General features: G+C 40.7%; 1 protein-coding gene across 5 annotated transcripts in view; it reads left to right on the top strand.

The window, feature by feature from the left end:
* ARL15 (ARF like GTPase 15) overlaps positions 1 to 20,745 on the top strand; it is a 185,918-nt gene that overhangs the window by 63,553 nt on the left and 101,620 nt on the right. Inside the window, exon 2 of one of the 5 annotated variants that reach the window (XM_082242249.1) lies at positions 20,241 to 20,428. The exons of the other annotated variants lie outside the window; for them this stretch is intronic. Coding sequence (XP_082098375.1) covers positions 20,282 to 20,428 — 147 coding nt within the window. The 5' untranslated portion in view covers positions 20,241 to 20,281. The remainder of the gene's footprint in view (positions 1 to 20,240; positions 20,429 to 20,745) is intronic. 5 annotated transcript variants of the gene reach the window in all.

Here is a 20,745-nt window from a genome sequence, read left to right as displayed (position 1 = left end):
GAGTCCAAACTTGTTTGTTTGTACCGTGATAGGTATTTTGTCATGTTGATGCCAGCAGATCTAGTCACCAAGCCAGAAACAGGAACACCGAGTTTCTTTTTGTAAATGTAAAACAGTTATTATCATAGAAGAATTATGATTCTAGTGTTTTGCCTCTGCTTTAGTTTCTTCCAGATAGTTACAATCTTGTGCTGCTGGTGATTGCCATACACATACAATTCTCATCCCTCTTGCTATATTACTCATATCAAGAGAAAATTAACTGTGATTGAAAGGGCTGGTTCATCCCATTTAGTTAGATTTACTCAAACCAATATTGAATTGGTAAGGAAGAATATGCAGTACCTACATTCTAATGAAGAAAGAGAATGATGTATCTGCCTATTTTATAGGTGTCAAAATCTTTTTTACTTTGCGTATGTAATAGCAATGGATCGTATAGTGCAGGGATGTCCAACAGGTTGATCGGGATTGACTGGTCGTTTCCCAGGAGGTTCCAGTCGATCATTGTTGATCGAGCTTATTTTCCTTTGCTTTTGCCTAAGAGCATCTGGCTCCACCTCCTCGCTCCACCCTCCATTTTTGCATGATCGCTGGAACAGAAGACGAAGTTTTCGCTGTGAGGCAGATGGTTTTCATTGTGTTCTTTTGATGATCGACTAACCCCCTTTCCTTTTGCCAGAACCTCCCCCCCCCACGGAACTTCCCTCCCTAAAAAAAGCTCAGCAACTTTCACCTGAAAACCCCCCCCCCCAATTTTTTTTTCTGTGAGTAGATTGCAGTCTCTTGGGAGTTGGACGTCCCTAGTATAGTGAAATAATGTACTTGAAATTAATTTAAAGCATAAGTTAATGGTAAGTAATGTGTTCAAGAACTGAATAATCTTAGGTGACTCAGTGCAGACATCATGGAACCAATTCTCATTCAATGGCTGGATGTTTCAGAGTGTCTCCATGGTTGTCTTCCCCCATTCTTCCATGGTTTGGGATAGCCATAGTTTGCTATGATATGGTGATATCGTGTCTGAATTGGGCATAGCTGCCTACAAACTAGGGACTGAAACCACACTTGGAAGTTCCTTGGTTGGTTTGGATTAAACTAAACTATGGTGAGTAGCCAACACAGTTTGTTGTGACATCTTGATTGGGCATTTATGATTATCTTAGACTGTGGAAGAAGGGGAAAGATTGCATGAACCGGAGGAGCAGCTGTAGTCAGGGATGCTGTAGTCATGGCTTTCGCGAATTTACAGGGGTTGGAGTGAATGCTCTTTGATGTCATTCCTTATTCTACAGTGCTCTCATTTTCCAAAAAACAGTTGGGGGGGTTGGCTCTATGTCACCTGAATTCTTTTACAAAAAATAATAACTGTGCTTTGGACATACTCAGTAGGTGTTTACGGGGAAGGGGAACTCATTTTGTGAATAACTTCAGAACAGTTCAGATTGTACACCACTACAAATCATTCTGCTGCAGTGTCCCTCCTGCCCAATGGTTCGGCCATAGATGTTTGCATTTCTCATTTAAAACTTTCAGGGAAAAGAAGAAAGAGAACAATCTCCAGGAAGCAGCAAACAAAGCTGTAATTCTTCCTGTTTTAGAGCAGCAGGAAGGGCAATCTTCAAATAAACCTATTTTGAGAGCTGGGAGGTAGGCAAACCTCTCAGCATATCCTGGTTTTAATGGTCAAGTGACCTGCTTCCCAAGAGATCAAGCCTTGTAACTTCCCAGCATTCACCAAGATAGCAAATGGTTTGATTGTACATGATTATCCAATCAGAAGCCCTGCAGTTGCAGGTTGTAAGTTTAATATTTAATGCTACATTGTCTAATCAATGTGACCAAAGTTATAGTGAAGAATGAGTGATTGAGTAAAAAGGGCATTATCAGGAAGAAGCAAGCAAGGAAGGAAATAGGTACAGTACAGTACTACTTTTCCTGGCTGTTGCTCTTCTTCTTTCCAGTAATTTGTAATGCTTTACGTTTTTCAGGTGTTAAAAAGGGTGGCACACATTTGTATATTATGTACTTTGTGCTTATTTTGTTGACTTTTGTCTTTGTTATATTTAAACATCATCGGCAACTGCTGATGTAGTTGTCTCTGTGAACTGTGTCTCTTCTGTATAAGCTGCTTGGGCCTATGTGCACATTTTTGCTGCTTTAGGTAAGACCAATTGAGATCTTGATTAGAATAGCGGTGTGGAGGGAATGAAGCTAAAACAAAGGTGACAGCATAACATATTTTTGCAGACCAGTGCTGGAGTGTGCCAGACTTCTGCTGACAGTTGCTCACTTTCTCCCCATTTCAGTTAGATTATAGCAATTCATAGTCTACGTCTTATGTGGGCCCACCAACATGGGTAGTAAAAATAAAAAAAAATCCTTCCAGTAGCACCTTAAAGACCAACTAAGTTAGTTCTTGGTATGAGCTTTTGTGTGCATGCACACTTCTTCAGATACACTGATAGCCAAGTGTGCATGCACACGAAAGCTCATACCAAGAACTAACTTAGTTGGTCTTTAAGGTGCGACTGGAAGGAATTTTTTTATTTTGACTATGGCAGACCAGCACGGCTACCTATCTGTAAATGGGTAGTAAAGTTAGTAGAGAATTTAGTGGAAAGGTCCAGCTCCTGATCCCATTACTGGTTGTAAAGTTCTCCTCCTTTCTTGCTACCTGCTATCTGCCTTGCTCAAGATGAAGACTACAAGGACTGTCCTACTGCTCTTAATTGGTAACACTGAATTTTATTGATCTCATATGTTAGGGAACTTAGAATTGTTTTACAGCTAGATAGGCTGGAGCAGGCTTCATCAAACTCGGCCCTCCAGATGTTTTGAGACTACAATTCCCATCATCCCTGACCACTAGTCTTGCTAGCTAGGGATCATGGGAGTTGTAGGCCAAAAACATCTGGAAGGCCGAGTCTGCGGAAGCCTGGGCTGGAGAGAGTTAGCGGATTATATTATTTACACTGGTTGATTGTTTTGTGATTCCTACATATTATATCCAATTGCTTTGTTGCTTTAAATTCAATTCTTTGTAGATTGTTTTATTCTAAAACATTTTATCTTAAAGTATTTTATCTTTTCTTCTATTTCTATACATTTTATTTTCTGTGTAAGTTCTATAAACATTCATAATTCCATTTCATATCATTTTCATAACATTTAATAATACTATTTAACTTTCTATATCAATAAACTGAGTGATTTGTTGCGGTTACAATCAGGAATCTGTGTTGTTGTTTTTTTTGCTGTGTAAGCTGTGCTTCATAATCCACTGGGTTGCTACTTAGCAAAATTCAAACCTTGGTTGGAATCCAGTGCATTGGCTAGGTTTGTTATGGTGTGCACTGATATTGATTGTATATCCACATTAATACAGGCATACAGCTCTGAGCTCCAAGGATTAAGGAAAGGTATAGATGTAACAAACTAAATTGAATTTATACAAATTCCAAGGTATTCTTTAATGATGAAAAATTGTAAAAAAAGAGAGATCTAACCTCTGTCTCTAGATGTTGTGTGATTACATGGAAATAAGTCTGATTGAACTGAATCAAACTTTTATCCAAGTAAACATATTCAGGACATCAGCCTTATTTTCCGCTTACTGGGTGTGTTACAAATAAATATGTAATACATCACAATGCTGAGGAGTACTTTTTTCAAACTGCAGGAAAGAATGAACAAAGAAAGCAAGAACCTTAGGAATTATTTCCTTTGAAACGCTAACCGGAATCATGTAGACTCTAACTTTTAAAATTCAAGATGCAATTTATTTTGAAATGTCTATCCAACAGTATTGAGTTACCTTTTAGATTTTGTTCTCTCCTAACTCCATCTGAGGTGCCTTTTACTTGGTAAGGGATTAACAACCTGAATTTCTGTCAGCAAGAGAGCACTTAAAATCTTGAAACAAGGCTAGTTGCACAGCTACTTACATATTTTCAAAGTATGCATTGTACCACTAGAGGGTGCAATTTAATCTTTAATGAACTCAATGGCATGTGAATAACTTCTTGCCCAAACTGCAGTACAGTTGTTAGTTAATTGGTGTAAACAACTCATAATACTTTGACATTATGTGAAACATAGACATTAGAGTATGTTCACCTGGAAAGTCCCCGATCTACCTAAACATTACATGGATTACATGGATTGATATAGCATTGTAGGTTGCTATATCTATATTCTATTTTTTTCCTTTTCTTTAAATTATCCTTTTAAAACTGCAAGTGAAAGAAAATAAACAATTATGTAGCAGATACAAGATACTATAGGCCATGTGTAACCAACAAGCCTTTTAAGTAGAGATATATTATCAGATTCTGTCTCTATTGACTAGAAATTATTATTATTAATTTGATTTCTTGCCTGCCTTCACTGCAAGCTCCCACATTGGGTTACAATAATTTAATTTTTTGGTGTGTATATTTTAAATGTTTTTATCTTTAAATTGCTTTGGGGTGTTTTATAGGAAGCTATTCATAAATGAAATAAGACAGAATGCATGTACCATATTTTTCGACCTATAGGACGCACCGGCCCATAGGACGCACCTAGATTTTTTTTGGGGGGGGGAAATAAAGGGGAAGAAATTATTTTCCCCCCCAGGCGCGGGGCTGGGGCGGCGGAAGCCCAAGCTTCCCCCTCCCCCAGCCCCCAGAACGGGACCCAGAGCGATGCCAAAGCTGCGTGCAGCTTTGGCATAGCTCTGGGAGCTTGCGGGGCTGGGGGAGGGGGAAGCCCCCTGCCAGCCTCCAAACCAGGTCGGGAGACAGCGGGATGGCGCGCTGCGCCTCCCGCAGTCCCCCGAGTTTGCGGGGCTGGCAACGGGGAGGAACAGGCTTCTCCCCCCCCCCGCCAGCCTTCTAACCAAGTTGGGGGACAGCGGGATGGCGGCGTTCCGCCTCCCTGCTGTCCCCCGAGCTTGTGGGGATGGCAGTGGGGCTCTCCTGAAGCCTGGAGAGCGAGAGGGGTCGGTGCGCACCGACCCCTCTTGCTCTCCAGGCTTCAGCGAAAGCCTGCATTCGCCCCATAGGACGCACACACATTTCCCCTTCATTTTTGGAGGGGAAAAAGTGCGTCCTATAGGACGAAAAATACGGTATATACAAACAGTTAGCCAGAGCCGGGAGAGGCATGTATGTAAATCACTTCCATGTGCTCTTGTGGAGGGGATGGTGGCCAAATTTCTTCCTTTGCAGCAGCAGTCCTTGGGGGCACTGCCGTTATAACGTGAAAGGGGGAATCACCATGGGTGCACAGTGATTTGGGCCCAGCCTTAGGAATTATTTGTTATTTATTTAAGTCATATACCGCCCTTCATCAAAAGATCTCAGAGCAGTTCACAAGATAAAAATACAAGAGAAAAGCACAAATAAACAGTTAAGACAAAAACAACAAAACAACCACCACCCTCTCACAAACACATTTTAAAGGCTGGAATATTAGTAAGCTAAAGGGCTTGGTTGAAGAGCTAGCAAATGATAAGGAGTTACATTGCTTTGCTAATGCAGCTGTGAAGCAGATTACTCTTGTTGGGAAAGGAACAGAAGCAGAACCTGCTTCTCAAACCTCCTTCAAGGTTTGTGAGTGAGAGTGACCATTGGTCCAGAAACTACATAAGATTCGAACCCTAAATTAACTGCCCCCTCTGAAGCACTGCTGCTTGCATCAACCAAGGGCACGAGGGGTGTGAGTGTATTTTCTCCTTGTTTATTTTCTTGTGCCAGCTGTGTCAGTCCTCCGTCTGGGACCTGGACTGGCATAGTATCTAGCAGATCCTTAGCTGACCTCCCATGCTTCATTTGGGAGGCCTCTGCTGGCTACTGTGTGAAACACTGTTGGAAGTAGTATTTCTTCTACTTTCTGTTGTTGCAGAGTTTCCACTGGATCCTAGCTGGATTAAGGATTAGGATTGTACCTTTCCCTCTTTTTTTTAGATCACACACATATGTTATGACAAGGGTAATATTTGAATAGACATTTTCCACTGTGGATTAGAACTGAGGACAACAAGTGTTGATTCTATGGCGAGTGTCACCTGCAGTTTTTTAAAATGCTCATATTAAAGATTATACAAAAAAAATCTGCTTGCTGTGTTATCAAGCTTATTAAATGGTGTCCCGTGTGTTTTTTTAATGCAAAATGCAGGTAACTATGATGGATACATTTTTTTCTGTGCATCTGATGTAAAACATAGAAAGGAAAAAGGGGGGGACTTTTCATCATATGGTGGGAATGAGAACAAGCTGAGAAGTATTGAATTAAAAGTAATGACTTAATGAACATTTTTGGGAATCAAGTTCCCACTAAATCCACTATTTTTTTTAAAAAAAACCACTATTGATGTTAGGGACAGGTAGGAGTCCAAAGGGTGGGCAGAGGAGGCAGGAGGCCAGAAAGATGATCCAGTGGAAGGGGCCAGTGATTTGTCAGGTTCTGTACCGCCTATGAGGCAGGGGGAAGAGGAAGATTATGGGCAGTCAGAGATGGGGGAAGAGGGGAAGAAGTTGCAGGAAGGCACAGAGGTGGATGAGACAGTTGCAGAGGGAGAGACAGCCCCAGAGAGAGTTGGGCCACCCCGTACCCCAGTGTCTCTAGGGACAAGGAGGTCTTAAAGCAACAGGAGCAGCTGGAGCTGCCACTCAGGAAAGTCACCAGTTGCTTGTGTGCACTACGGCAGAATAGGGGGTTTAACTGTGCTGGAGGAGTGGTTGTGCTGTTGTACCAACTGTTTGGCTAGAGTACAAGTCTGAAGAAGGAGATTCCTAGCCCAGCTATTTAGCATGAGCAGTGCATGTGATTCTTGCAGTTTAGGAGCTGCTGTAATCTAGTGCTTTGTCTAGGGGTCAGCAAACTTTTTCAGCAGGGGGCCGGTCCACTGTTCCTCAAACCTTGGGGGGGGAGGAGCCTATATTTTGAAAAAAAAAAAAATGAACGAATTCCCGTGCCCAAAAATAACCCAGAGATGCATTTTAAATAAAAGCACACATTCTACTCATGTAAAAACACACTGATTCCCGGACCATCTGCAGCCGGATTTAGAAAGCGATTGGGCTGGGTCTTAGCTTGCCTACCCATGGCTTTGCCTATAATGAACTAAACTTCTAATTGCATGTCCTCTCTGAGGGCTGGGAGTGCTCGGGACAATTAAGAGCACAGATAATTAACTTTCTTTATAGTCACTGTGATGAAGTTGTTATATGTTTGCAAACTCTACTTTCAATAAAAGAATGATTAGACAGGCAAGAGGGTGTTATTAATAATTTGAGTCTTTTTATTTATAAAATAATTTACTATATTCAGATATGTCATCATGATTTTCAGCATTTTGAACAAAGTTTTAATTTAGACCCATGCATTAAATGATACCATTTAACTTGAGAAACAAAGTGAAATGGACACAGATGAAATTTGATATTGTTCTTTCGATGAATTTGGTAAACTGATTATAAATATTATGCTAGATAAGTCCTTTGTAATTGTATCTGAATCTAAAAAATGTAAAGTAGCAAAATGCAGACTGTAGCTAGAGAAAATAAGGCGTCTCAGGTTGCTTACAGTGTTGATTGTGTCTTAAACTAACACTACTGTGTGTTTTCCTAAGTTTGCAGTAATATGTTACAAATGTGCAACGTTACCAGGCCAGTAACTTTCTAAGCAAGAAGTCTGAACATGAAAAACGCATCAGAGTAAACATCGGGATGTTTGTATAGATGTATGGAAGAAGGGGGACAGGGGTAACTAATTATTTTCCTGTGGTTTACCTGAACTAGAAAGAGAAAGAATGTGCAGAATGGGGATGGCAAATATATGTTTTCTGTCTAAATAAGTAGATGATCATATCCAGTTAATTTCACATGTCCCCAACCTTGAGCCAGTTACACTCCTTTTCAGTTTAATCACTTCACAGTGTGGTCATGAGAATAAAAGGAGGGTGATTGAGAACTGTGAACACTACCTTGAAAAGTTTAAAGAAAGTACAGTAGAAACATGCAGAATCGTAGCATCATAGAATTCAGAAGGGACCACAAGGGTCATTTAGTCCAACTCCTTGCCTGCAGTGCAGGAATCCTTTGCCCAATGTGGGGCTCAGACCCATGCACCCTAAGATTAAGAGTACTAAATTAAAGAAATAATATGTTGGGATGGCGATCAAGGAGCTTTTTCTAATAATTCCACATGACCTCTGTCCTGAAACTACAGTGGTACCTCAGGTTAAGTACTTAATTCGTTCCAGAGGTCCGTACTTAACCTGAAACTGTTCCTAACCTGAAGCACCACTTTAGCTAATGGGGCCTCCTGCTGCCGCCGCGCCGCCGGAGCACGATTTCTGTTCTCACCCTGAAGCAAAATTCTTAACCTGAAGCACTATTTCTGGGTTAGCGGAGACTGTAACCTGAAGCATATGTAACCTGAAGCGTATGTAACCTGAGGTACCACTGTACATACCTGGCAGGCCTATTTTTAAGCCAAATATTTGCAGCAGGGGGCAGCTATGTATTTTTTTCAAACCATTCACACTGATAGATTCCCTGCAAGCCTCCACTGTGGAAAGGCAGCTAACAACCACACTGTGGTGAAGAAGATGCTTCCGTCGTCTGGCAGCAATTCAAGCGTACATTTCACGGAAGAAATGCACTTATGTGAGCTTGTTTCACTAGACCAGGTGGAGGCTGGATTCCTGAACTGTTTTCTTTTCTTTTCTTTTGGCTGATGCCTGATGGTAGACATTTTACTGTCCAAGTCATTTGAGCATCATTTGCTAAAAGTGGGAACCCAAATATATTCTTTGGAAGCAGCATATGCTGGTATATTAAAATGGTCATGCTGAAAAATGGTTCCATCTTTCCAACATCCCACCACATCTGGACGTTGGTTTTCTAAAAAGGAGGCAATTTCCTTAAGACTTACTGGAGATTAGGATCCATAAAAGAGAAATAGGGCCAAAAAGAGTTGAGATCATAATAGAAAACAAAACCTGAAGCCCTTTGTCTGCAATACGCCTGCTTATTCTAGCCTAAAGAACCTGCAGAGAAGGTTGGGTATATTTGCATGAATGCCTTTTATCTAGCCATCAGTTTTCTTGTGAATAATGGGCCACAGCCAGGGTTGCCAAGTTGAATAAAGTATTAGGGGGCCCCAGGTAAGCCCTGCTCTACATGACATAGCACACACACACACACCATTTGAATAGCAATGCCTATAAACTTGGGGGACACTGCACTCCTCAAATATTTTATTGGGAATGAAGAAACCTCGGCCCCTAGGAGCTTGCCTAAAATCGATGATGGTCAGGCTATGGCAGGCAGCTTTGCAAATGTTATATGGAACAATAGGGGAAGTGTTGTACAAGGACTGGGTGTGGCTGTTTTTGGTGGTGGTGAGGATGGAGATACCCAGGTAATGGAAAACAAAAATGGATTTCTGAGTAGAAAAGTAGTATGGGAGAACATATCAGATAGCCCTTTCAGAAAAGCTCACACACCATAGTAGATAGCTGATAGGGCTAGTAAAACAGGATAATGTCTTGGGAATTTGATTTCCATTCTTCACATTATTGACAGGGGGAAGGGGAAAGCTACAGGCCGCCATTAGTTCACCATTTATTTTGGAGACACCCATTACCTTGAGGGGACTGTTGTTTGATTAATAATGAGATTCTTGAGGTGTCTGGGGACTGAATTTGTGCTGTCTATGATTTATGGAAAATGAGTGTAACAAAGACACTACATGTGGTGTTTCTTGGCTTTGTTTATTGTTGTTTAAATTTTTAAAATTTTCAAAGAATTACAAAGGCAGTCACCCAACTCTGTGCTTCAGATGCCCCACCCTAATACTGTGAGAGGGAGAAAGGTCTCTATTATCTGTTAAAGTAATAAATATTTTTGTTGCATCCTGATGTTTCCAAGGAATGACAAATATTTGACCAATGTGCGCGCGCGCACACACACACATACTCACTCACTACTCACTCAGATGGAGTGGGGGAAGCACAGTTGCTTATATTACATTATCTTATGAGTAGATAATTTCAAGATGGCTGCACTTCATGTCAACTGAATGGATTTGCTTTGGCATTGTTGTCTGCACAATTACCTTTGTCAAACATCAGTAGTTGTTTTTAATGGCATTTTGAGATTTCATGGCCTCAGTGATATAGAATAACCAACCACCAAACTAATTGGGTGGCCTTAAAAAAAGCCCTGGTCTCTGGACATGGTTCATCATGATGAGACAATAGCATTGTGTCACAGCCAGCTGGGAAGACTTGGATTTCTAGAATTGTCTTTCAGAGTCAGGCCACAATCCAGAGAGTTGCACAACCAATTCTGCACATCCAGTGGGATCTTCATGTTTTCTTTCTCTTCTTATCAGCTCTTCTCTTCCACATCTCAAGCTGTTTTTTCTTTTGGTTTTTTTTTTTTAAACTTCAGGGAACTTAAGAAGCAGTTTACAGCAAACTGCAAGGAAATTCCAGTTAGAATGAAAGCCCCACTTGGAAAGAACCTTCCATCTGTCAGGAGTAACCAATATTTCTGAGGTGAGGTGTGTGGCATCCAGAGACAGTGAGTGCCTGGTGTTGGTAGTCTTGAGGAACTCCCCACCCCCGCACCCCCCCGGAGGGAATCACCTGGTGCACCTACTTTGTTATCTTCTTGGCACCAGAAGAAGACTTTTTTCTTTTCCCAGGATTTCAAAGTTTCAAGTTCTGCCTTTGAACTTACTTTCTGCTGAAGTCAAAATGTCCCAAATAAATATATATGCTGCCTATTCCAACCAGTCTGGCTACCTCTTGCAAAAAATAGAAGTCCACAATACTTTCCTATCCTTTTCTTTCACAATCTAGTGTCAGTTGTGTTTCTCTGTATAAGAAGCAAATTGTTTTCTAGCTTCCTGCCAGTGCTCTATGCACAATAAACACATATCGCTTACCTGCTAACGATTGCTATCAGGAGCCAAAGATGGATCTTATATAAAGACCCTTGACCCTTTTCATTTCTGTTGGTTGTGGGAAATAAAGAAGTACATACAGTAGGACAGCAATTAACACAGGGGGTATGTGCTCGGGACTTGCACATAAATGCAAACCCACACAAAATCAGAATGATCCCCAGAACCACTTCCACTCTCGGCGGTCTTCCTGTGACAGTTTCTTCCATTCCCACCCCATCCTTGCTGACACCATAAGACCCATGAAAAGTTTGGCCTTAAGTAAAGTGCTGCGAAATGATATCTGTGCTACAAATGACAATTTGGAAGAGATCAACAATTTCCATTCTTCCAAATTTCAGGAAAGAACACCTGTAATTAACTTTTATAGATGCAGTCTCCCCCTGCCCCATTCTCTGGAGAAAGTACCTAAAACTGTCTACTTATACTATGTTTTGGTGCAATGCTACCTAGTTTAGATAACCCGTGTGTATGTCACTGCTCACTAAGATAACCAGACAAAGCCCTACTCCTCATACCAGCTTTTCGTGATTTAAAATCTAGTTGATTTTTTTTAGCATAGCAGTTTTCCCCATGGTGTCCTCAGAATTATGGAACTTTAACATCAGTTCCTGTCCTTCACAAAATTTTAGGAAGACTTTTCTATTCAGGTTGATGCCAACTGAATAGAGACTTATAAAAGTATGTTTGATAAAGAAGCTGTGTGCAATTTATTTAATAGCAAATGGCATTGATATCATTTGGAGAAAAGCAGAAGTAAAGGCTGAAGGCGCAGGATACAGAATGTCCCTCTGAATTATAAACCATTTTGCAAACCTTGTGTGAATATTTCCACACATACCCGCAGAATTATGGGAGGTCAAAAGTGTTACTGAGAAATTTAGAATGTGCAGTGCAATGCAGAAAGCAAAGAGCCCACTTTTTCAGGCAAATGTGGACTGGTACTGCTGTAATTATGAATGGAGGCCTATTTGGGCATGATTCAAATGTTACCAGAATGGCATTGGAGCCGCTTCTCTGACTTCTGGTCCCACACTGTTCCTTTAGCATCTGTAGAAAGAAACCGTATAGGTAAGCAGAATGATTCTTCCCCATGCCAGTGTTTTCAGTAATGTATGAATCTTGCCCCAGTGTCCTTGGTTCTGTGCTATTGGCGAACTAGCAACCAGCAGTCTCTACAGGGCTCACTGGGAGTTCTTAATCCACCATTTTGGAATTGCTTGGTGTAGGAAGCTACAAAAGCTGTTGATTGTTTTGCTGTTTGCATTTGTTGTTTATGCAAGATTTATGTGCTAAGAGGAGCTGGGATTGTTTTAAGAAATGTCCAGCGGGAGCAAGGAAACACTTCTCACTAATCTGTTCCAATGCTGCAATGCTAGTGGTTTCTCAACGGCAATGTTTCTCTGTAATAAGAGCTCTGCTGGGGAAAAGGAATATGTGTTTCAGTAAACCTGGTCTTATTTTTATTTGACATCTTCGTAACTATCCTCCATTTGGAGCCCACTGTCTTAAAGATGAACGTCCCATAGTGCTTTGTCTGGAACAAAATCAGTTGGACTGTAGTCTGGTAAAATCCACATACGCGTTTGCCAATGTAAGATTGTAGACACTTTGTTTTTAAAGAACAAGTTGAGCAAAGTTTATTATATGGGTCAGCAATTAATGATCCCTGGGCCAAATTTTCCTCCTCCCTCCAGTTGCAAACTCAGATGTGAAAGACTGGTTTAGACAAGCCGTGGCCTTGGCAACTGAACTTGCCAGCAGGACATGCTGAAAGGTAGCTGTTTCTGCATAGATTCTGCAACCATGTTCAGCTCTATATACGCTATTTGCAGATGCAATGTGCCTTCTGGGATAGCACTTGACTACATTACAACTAGAGCATGGGTAGGCAAACTAAGGCCCAGGGGCTGGATCCGGCCCAATCGCCTTCTAAATCCGGCCCACGGACGGTCCAGGAATCAGCCTGTTTTTACATGAGTAGAATGTGTCCTTTTATTTAAAACGCATCTCTGGGTTATTTGTGGGGCATAGGAATTCGTTCATTATCCCCCCCCCCAAAAAAAAATATAGGCTGGCCCCACACAAGGTCTGAGGGACAGTGGACCGGCCCCCTGCTGAAAAAGTTTGCTGACCCCTGAACTAGAGAATTATTGTTAATGTTCAAACTCTTCAGCAGGATTCTTTTCAACTGTCTTATTAATATCTAATGAATGAGATACATAATAAAAAATTGTAAAATTATTAATGATGAAAGATGTGGGAAGATTGTCTTTCTCCCCTTCCTTCTTCACAGTACCATAATTTGGTGTCACCCAAATCAGTTTTTGAACAAAGTATTTCACACACTGCATCATTGACTTAAGGAATGCAATGTTGCAAGATGCCTTGATGGCTCCCTGTTTAAAGAGGCCTTTAAAAGGGGGGAGGTAGGCCAATCTATGAAATACAGTCCGATGAGTGGCAAAATGGAAACTTCACATGGAATGTTTCTCTGAATACCATATGCTGCCATCAGCAAGAAGGGGTAGCTGCTTTTGTGCTTTTCTGGTGGTCTTCACAAAGGCATCTCACTGGCCACTGTCAGAAACAGGATGCCGAACTTCATCCAACTGTTCTCCATGTTCTCATCATCGGATCATTCTGTACTTGTTGACAACCTCATGTGAATAAAGAGGTCTAGAGATTACATTCCTTTAGATTGGGGTTAGGTACACTTCCAACCTGGACACTCCATTCCCACCCCCCTTTTAACCAGAGCCCTGAAGCTCACTGGCTGGAATAAGACACAAAATAGCCAGTTAAGGAAAGTAGAGTCCTTTGGGCAGGGCCTTTAGGAAAGGTTCATTATTGTATAAGCTTTCCATTTTTCAGCCACCAGTCACTTCTATCCCTGCATTAAAGCACTGAGTTTTCTGCTGTGGACCCACTGATTTGCAGGTAGTATTAGTCTCCCTCTGAAAACAGATCACCCAAGAGAGGGAGAGGACACAGACTATAGGCAGTTTCAATATTTGCAATAAATATGGTCAAGATCAAACATATAAGAAAACCTTCAAGACAGAAATCATGTACCCATTTTGCAGATGGGGTATTCTGGGAGAGAACTTGACCCACCATGCTAATGAATCCATGGCAAGAGACTCAAGCATAACCCACCCCAAAAGCTGCGCATAATCAAAGAGCATAAGGGGCAGAAGACATGCATGGACACATTAAAGGTGGGGCAAGAAAGTTCTGGAGGAACCGCCTGCCACTGAACTTAAGGCCCTGAGACTGAGCAGCTACTGTAGCTTCTCTTACCTTTCCCATCAGGATTCAATCAGGGTTAGCTAAGGGGAGAGTCACAAGCTCACACCATGCCATAATGTGCCAGTGAGCATATTAACATTGTGAATTACAGGGTAGCCACAGGTTTCTGGGCCTCCTCCTCAGTCTACCGCTTTATGCCAGTGCATCATGACCAGTTCCTAATCCAGTGAAAAATAGAGTGCCTACCTAATGCTTGCCTGAAAATTCTGCTAAGCAGCTGCTTCTGCTTTGGACATCACCAGAAGCTGAGAGACCAAAGAACAAAGGCTAGCTGGCTTCTCATTGCCCAGTTCAAATACTGCGTGCCACTGCTCAACCCAGCGCATCAGTAAAGCAGTAAGGGCTACAATGGTCACACTGAACACTACTCCTTGTTTCTCATCACTTTGACTGTCCTAGTCAGAGCTGAGTGCAGCCCAGACTGCTGTAGCCAGCCTGGCACAGATTGTCAGACAATCAGCCATTTGTGATCAATCTTCTGCCTGTCTCTACTTTAATTCTGTCTGTACAGCAAAGCCCCATTTGAATGGGGATGTATGTCATTAACTTTAGGTCTGGGCAAAAAAGACATGGAAATTATAATTATTTCCTGCTCCTCTGAGGGCTTTAATTGCTGAACCAGGGCTGCTGACACAATATGAACTAGTGCAAATGTATTACAGTGGTACCTTGGTCCTCAGACTTAATCCGTTCTGGAAGTCCGTTCCAAAACCAAAACGTTCCAAAACCAAGGCCCGCTTACTCATAGAAAGTAATGCAAAATGGAGTAATCTGTTCCAGACTTTTAAAAATAACCCCTAAAACAGCAATTTAATGTGAATTTTACTATCTAATGAGACCATTGATCCATAAAATAAAAGTAAGAAACAATGTATTGCAGTCACACAGTCAATCAATCAGTAGCTGAACTGGGTTCCACACAGTCACAAAAACAAAATCCCCGCAGAAACAAAAACACAAAATAAATAGCGAAAACAAACAGACCTCAGTGTAACACTCAAAACGGAAGTGTGGCACTCAAATTGGAAGCGTAACACTCAAAATGGAGCATGTTCGGCTTCTGAAAAAAGTTTGCAAACCAGAACACTTCTGGGTTTGCAGTGTTTGGGTTCCAAGTTGTTTGTACCAAGGCGTTTGAGAACCAAGGTGCCACTGTATATTATTACACTGTTTGAATTGGTTGGAATTTTGCATATGGATAAGATCATAATCAAGCACAGTATTTAAGAAGGAGCAGTGAACTTTTCTTACATTTTTAATCCGTAGTTGGTGATTGGCATATATTAAATTGGAGTTATTCAGCATTGGCATATATTAAATGGGAGTTGTTCAGCATTGACACTGCACTGACCCCAGCAAGAATATTTATTTGTTTGAAGTATCTCTAGGTTGCTCTTTGAGGAAAGGGAGCCCTCCTAAGGCAGCTTCTAAATAGAAAACCACAATATATCATTTCAACAAAGCAATATCTTAAAGGAGCATTTTAAGTATTTCACAATTCAGTCTTAGAAATTGTATTACTTGAACCATTCAAGAAATAGTTAGAACCAGCAATGGTATAGCTATTACAGAATAAGAAAATTGGACATTTCCATCAAACATGTCTCTGTTAAAAGCAGCTTCGAAACAAGGCCTGTTTAAAAGCCATACAATATGAAGCAAAGGAAATACCTGTTGGCAGATAGTTCCACAGACAGGAGGCAACCACTGAGAAGCCCTTGCTTCTTGTGCTAATCATTAAAAAGACATTTCTGTACTGTTTCAGCTAGCAAACAGAGTAAGAGCAATTTTGTGGCTGTGTACATCCAGCTTTGAATATATCAAGAACTAGTGTGATCCAGTGATTAGATACTGAATATATACCAAAAGGACCTGGTTTCAGATCTTTCCTGTACTATACTTTTCTTAAGTAGCTTTGGCTAGCTTTCACCACTAAGAAAGAAGATTGCTTAACCACACAATAACATTTGTGTGTGTGTTTTTTAACTCTCAGTTTCTCACTTTTAAAGAGCTTGATTTGCATAAGTTGTGAGAATAAAACAAGATGCAAACTTTACAGAACTTTGCACCATTGCTTGCAACATCCCACAAAATATTAGGAACCTAGAGTTCATGTGAGGTTCACAGGCTCTTATTCACTTGTGATTCCTGCTTGTCCTGGGTAACTGGCATACTGCTGGAATGTAGTAGCAACAACAGTGTGTTAACTTCTTTAAATTTGTCAACATTTCCCTAGTTCAGTAACTTGAGGAACACACTACAGTACAATGATTCTCCGGTTAGGTTTATCTCAGGCGTGACTTTAAAGGTAATGATACTGAGCAGTAGATGGCGATGTTGTTCTGCTGTGCTGAAGCTTCTGTAAAGTTCAGCCCTGACTTTAAACCCCACATCCTATTCTTTGCTTCTACTTAGGCATAGTTGGGGTTTTATTGAGATCCAAGACCTGGTTACTCAGGAACTGACTTTACACCACATTTTCTTCAATATGCTGTGCTATACCTGCATTTGAGACTTTTGACACATAACCCGCATGCAGGACTAAAGTTTAGGTCTTCGTAAACTATGCTGTTTATTAAATTTCACGAATCAAAATGGGTTTCTCTCCGCTGTTTTCTTCCCACTCCCCTTTATGGGTGTATCTTTCTATGCTTGATAGCAGCACATGGGGAATTTAAAGAGAAGTTGTTTACAATATGGTTAGAATATGTGTAGGAGAAAATACTAAAACAGCTTGTTTGCACAAGTTATGACTGGTTATGAATTATGATTTCAAACATATTTTTCTAATAGCTTGAACAAACATTGGTATTACAGTCGGTTTACTTGCATTTGGGAACAGAAAACAAGGAAACAAAAATCCTAGCAATACCCAGTAGCTTTACTATTTTATTGGATTGCAAGAATAGTTTTTCAGATGATGAAATTATAGTGCATTAAACTTCAGCTGGCTTAGAACAGTGGTTCCCACTTTCTCCCCAGCAGACCTTTTTAAAATTGCCAAGGGACTTTGTGGACCAGTTAATGATTATTCTGCCTGTTGTTGCAATTGTAATGTACTGTGCTAATGCTGTATAGTTTTTAATTGTATTTTTTTATAAACACACAGTGGACCACTTAAATTAAGCTTATATCTCACTAGTGGTTCATGGACCACAGTTTGGAAACCCCAGGTTTAGAAATAACTGTATATAGGTGAGGATATTTTACTGTTGATTTAGAATAGTCAAGACATTTTTAAAAGCTTCTTGGACTGATTCACTGTGTGGAATATTACAGTAATGAAATCTTACTTCTGCATAGTATCGTGAAAATAATAGCTAAATATTAACCTTAACACAAGTTTGATACAACATATAGAATGAAACAATTCAATTGAGACATTTCTGGCATAAAACACCATATTCATCCCTTTACTTTAATAAATAACCAGTGTAACTACCCTTGTGTGATGCACTGTACATGTTAAATGGTACTCATGAGTTTTGGAACTAAGTTCTACTGCAAACTGAACTACACTCCTGTAGTGACAAATGATGGTAATTCTGGCCACATGCTTTCTTTTCTGTATTAAATTGCATTATTCTTTGCTTTATGTTTGAAGTAGAAATTGGTATTCACAATACTGGTGGCTCAGGCCAGAATCCAAATAATTTAGAATTTGTTTGTTGAATCCAGTGGATCTTGAGGCCTTTGCCACATGGCAAACCAGGAGAAATTTCAAAAGCTGTATGTGATATGTAAGAGATTCAGAAATGCACAGAAAACAATGCCAAATTCCTCTAGCCTACCGCAATATGCTGCTTTTTTAAAAAAAAGAAAATTCTACATTGTTCATTAGATCCTCCCCACAGCATTTGAACAGTATTACTGCCACACTTGCACATCATTTGCTAGCTCCCAAGGAAGCATTTTATCTCACATCCTTGAACTATGTGTGTCTTCACTGAACAAGCATAATTTGTCTGTTCCTCTTGAAACTCTTCTCTGAGATTAAATATGCAAAATCAGCATAGTGGGGAACAACCGTCTGGAGGAAAAGGCCATCGCATTCTGGAAATTACCTGTTAGAATCTTGTTGACAAACTGAAATAGTCAGGGCAAGGGTCTTCCGGAAAGTATGGTCCGAATATGTCTTGCAGTAATACAGACACACCATTCAAGTTGGAGGGAAGATTTTATTTTATTTGGGGGTGGGGGTGGGAAAGAAATTGCCTCTGCAGCCAGACTTGCTCTTTACATTTGTAATACTTAAACAAGTTCAATAGGGGGCCCTTGATGCTTTGATCTAATGCCACAGTACACTTTTTAATGAGAGAAGTTTGGAATATTGTTGTAATACAGAGCAATCTAACAGCTTATTGTAATAAACAGAAGAGTTACACCTAGGAGACCCTTCTTCTCTTTCTGTGTGCTTGGTCTGAAACAGGTAATTACGAAAGGCCTCGGATCAGTTTTGTAAAGGCGGCTCCCTGATGGGTGCCATGACTGAAGTGTGACATGAGCCTTTTCCAATACAATGGGTGGCCTAACATTCCTTTAGAAGGCCAAGCTCATTAAATATTCTGTTCTCTCTCTCTCTCTCTCTCTCTCTCTCTCTCTTTTCCACCCCCGCCTTTCCCTCTTCATGCACTTAGCTTGAGTCTGAGCGAAGTCTGAGGTTTCTCTGCTGAGGACTTAGCAAAATTGCTTAGAGTTCTCAGATTGAATTTTTTATGTGTATGACTTCATGATGGCATTAGCATGCGCTTTGATCCATGTGTGAATGGCACTGGGTCGGCTCTTATTGCCATATCCAGATGGTGTTACGGGGAACAAACAGTTGTGTTTTAGGATTTCTCAATAGACTGTCTAGACTGGCTTTGTAGCAGACAGATACAGCCACCCATCAAATTAGCGTTTGTCAGATTTATGGTAATGGTTCACCAAAGCCTTCCTGTCACTGACATTAAGATTTACGCCGCCAAGTTATTTTGTTTTCTACAAGATATAGGGAGCCTAATTTATTTACAGAGCCCCCACCGCTTCCCAAACTCGGATTCAATAGGAACCACTTTCAGATGGATGGTTTGTGTTTTAGAAATTATTAAAAATCAGTGACTTGCAGCTGGATGGACTGAGGAAACCTTTTATTTCCCCTTTCAGATAAGACGGATGTGTGTTCTTTTAGTCAGTGTGTCCCATATGCTGCTTTTAGAAAGAAAAACATGTATGTGGATTACTGCGGCTAGAGTTTGAACTTTCATGTTACACTGGAGTAACATGAGCTGCTCCCTTTACACAGTGGGAATAACCTTTTGACAGGCACTATGTCCATTCTCAGTGGAAATGTTTTTCCAAGTCTGGCCAGAGCGCCTTTGATCATACCACCTCAAATGTAGGGGTCATAGCTACTATGCAAGGCAAGAACCATTAGCTGTTGACCAGAGCAAAAGATAAATTGGAGAGTAGGGAGCCTTTGGGCCGGGGGGGGGGAGGGGTTGATGTGTGTGGGGAAAGAGATTTAAATGGAAACAAAACTCCCTGGGACTATCATTCCTTCCTGCTAGAATATCAGGAGTAGATAAGTGTGGGGGTTTTTTAATGGCTTGTATGACTGTTTGAGAATTCTGTTCACACCAACACTGCAGGCTACTTTTATTTTTCCAGGTGACAAAGAAAGGGACTGGCTGTTGTTTTAATCCAAATATGTAATAGTAGATGGTGGATGTATCACTCTTCTCACTAAGCACGTTTAGCTTTTTTTTAATGGAGACTACAATTTTGGAAGTATCTTTTTCCTAGTTTCTCCAGTCGCTGCAGTGTAAAACAGTGGGATTATTTTTTGTATTTTTCTCCCACATAGCAATATGAAACAGAAAACTATAGTTTATACAGAAAAGTATTGGTTTATACATGGTGTTCATTGTTTATGAAATTACGTGAAAGGTAACAAAGTCATTTCCCCCTATTCTCCCATGTAGTGGATACATTTTAAAGGTGATATCTGATCCCAGGACACAGTATGCAGATGCTGATGAAACATACTCCCAATCTATACCTTGTGGAGAGAGGGGAAAAAGCGTGGAAACTCAGATTTTGTCACTGGCAACAAGGTTTCACTTGTCTTATGCACCTGCTTCTTACAGTGGCTTCTAGTACACCAAACCTGGTCAATGAGCTCTCTCATGTTTCTTGTGCAGCCATTGCCAAAACAAGCTAAATAAATAGTTCTCCAGAACCTGCAAGCAGATATGGACACCACCGTGTTTCCATGTGGTAGTCATGTTTTTTGCACTGTTCAGTTGCAGTACCATATGGAACAAAACAGTCAGGATAAGGAGTGCTGGAGACCACCAGGAGCTACAAAGAGTTGGTGAATGTGCTGTGTTCTTTGTAGGAAAAAAAATGACTTGCAGAAGTAGAAACAAGAATTACTAATAAAATACAGTTAACAGAATGGCAGTTGCCTTGCCCTTTCAACACAAT

Source organism: Podarcis vaucheri (genome assembly GCF_965113315.1).
Source record: "Podarcis vaucheri genome assembly, chromosome: 11".
In the NCBI taxonomy this organism is placed as follows: domain Eukaryota; kingdom Metazoa; phylum Chordata; class Lepidosauria; order Squamata; family Lacertidae; genus Podarcis; species Podarcis vaucheri.
The sequence above is the reverse complement of the archived record's forward strand: the minus strand, read 5'-3'. Positions and strand labels throughout refer to the sequence as shown.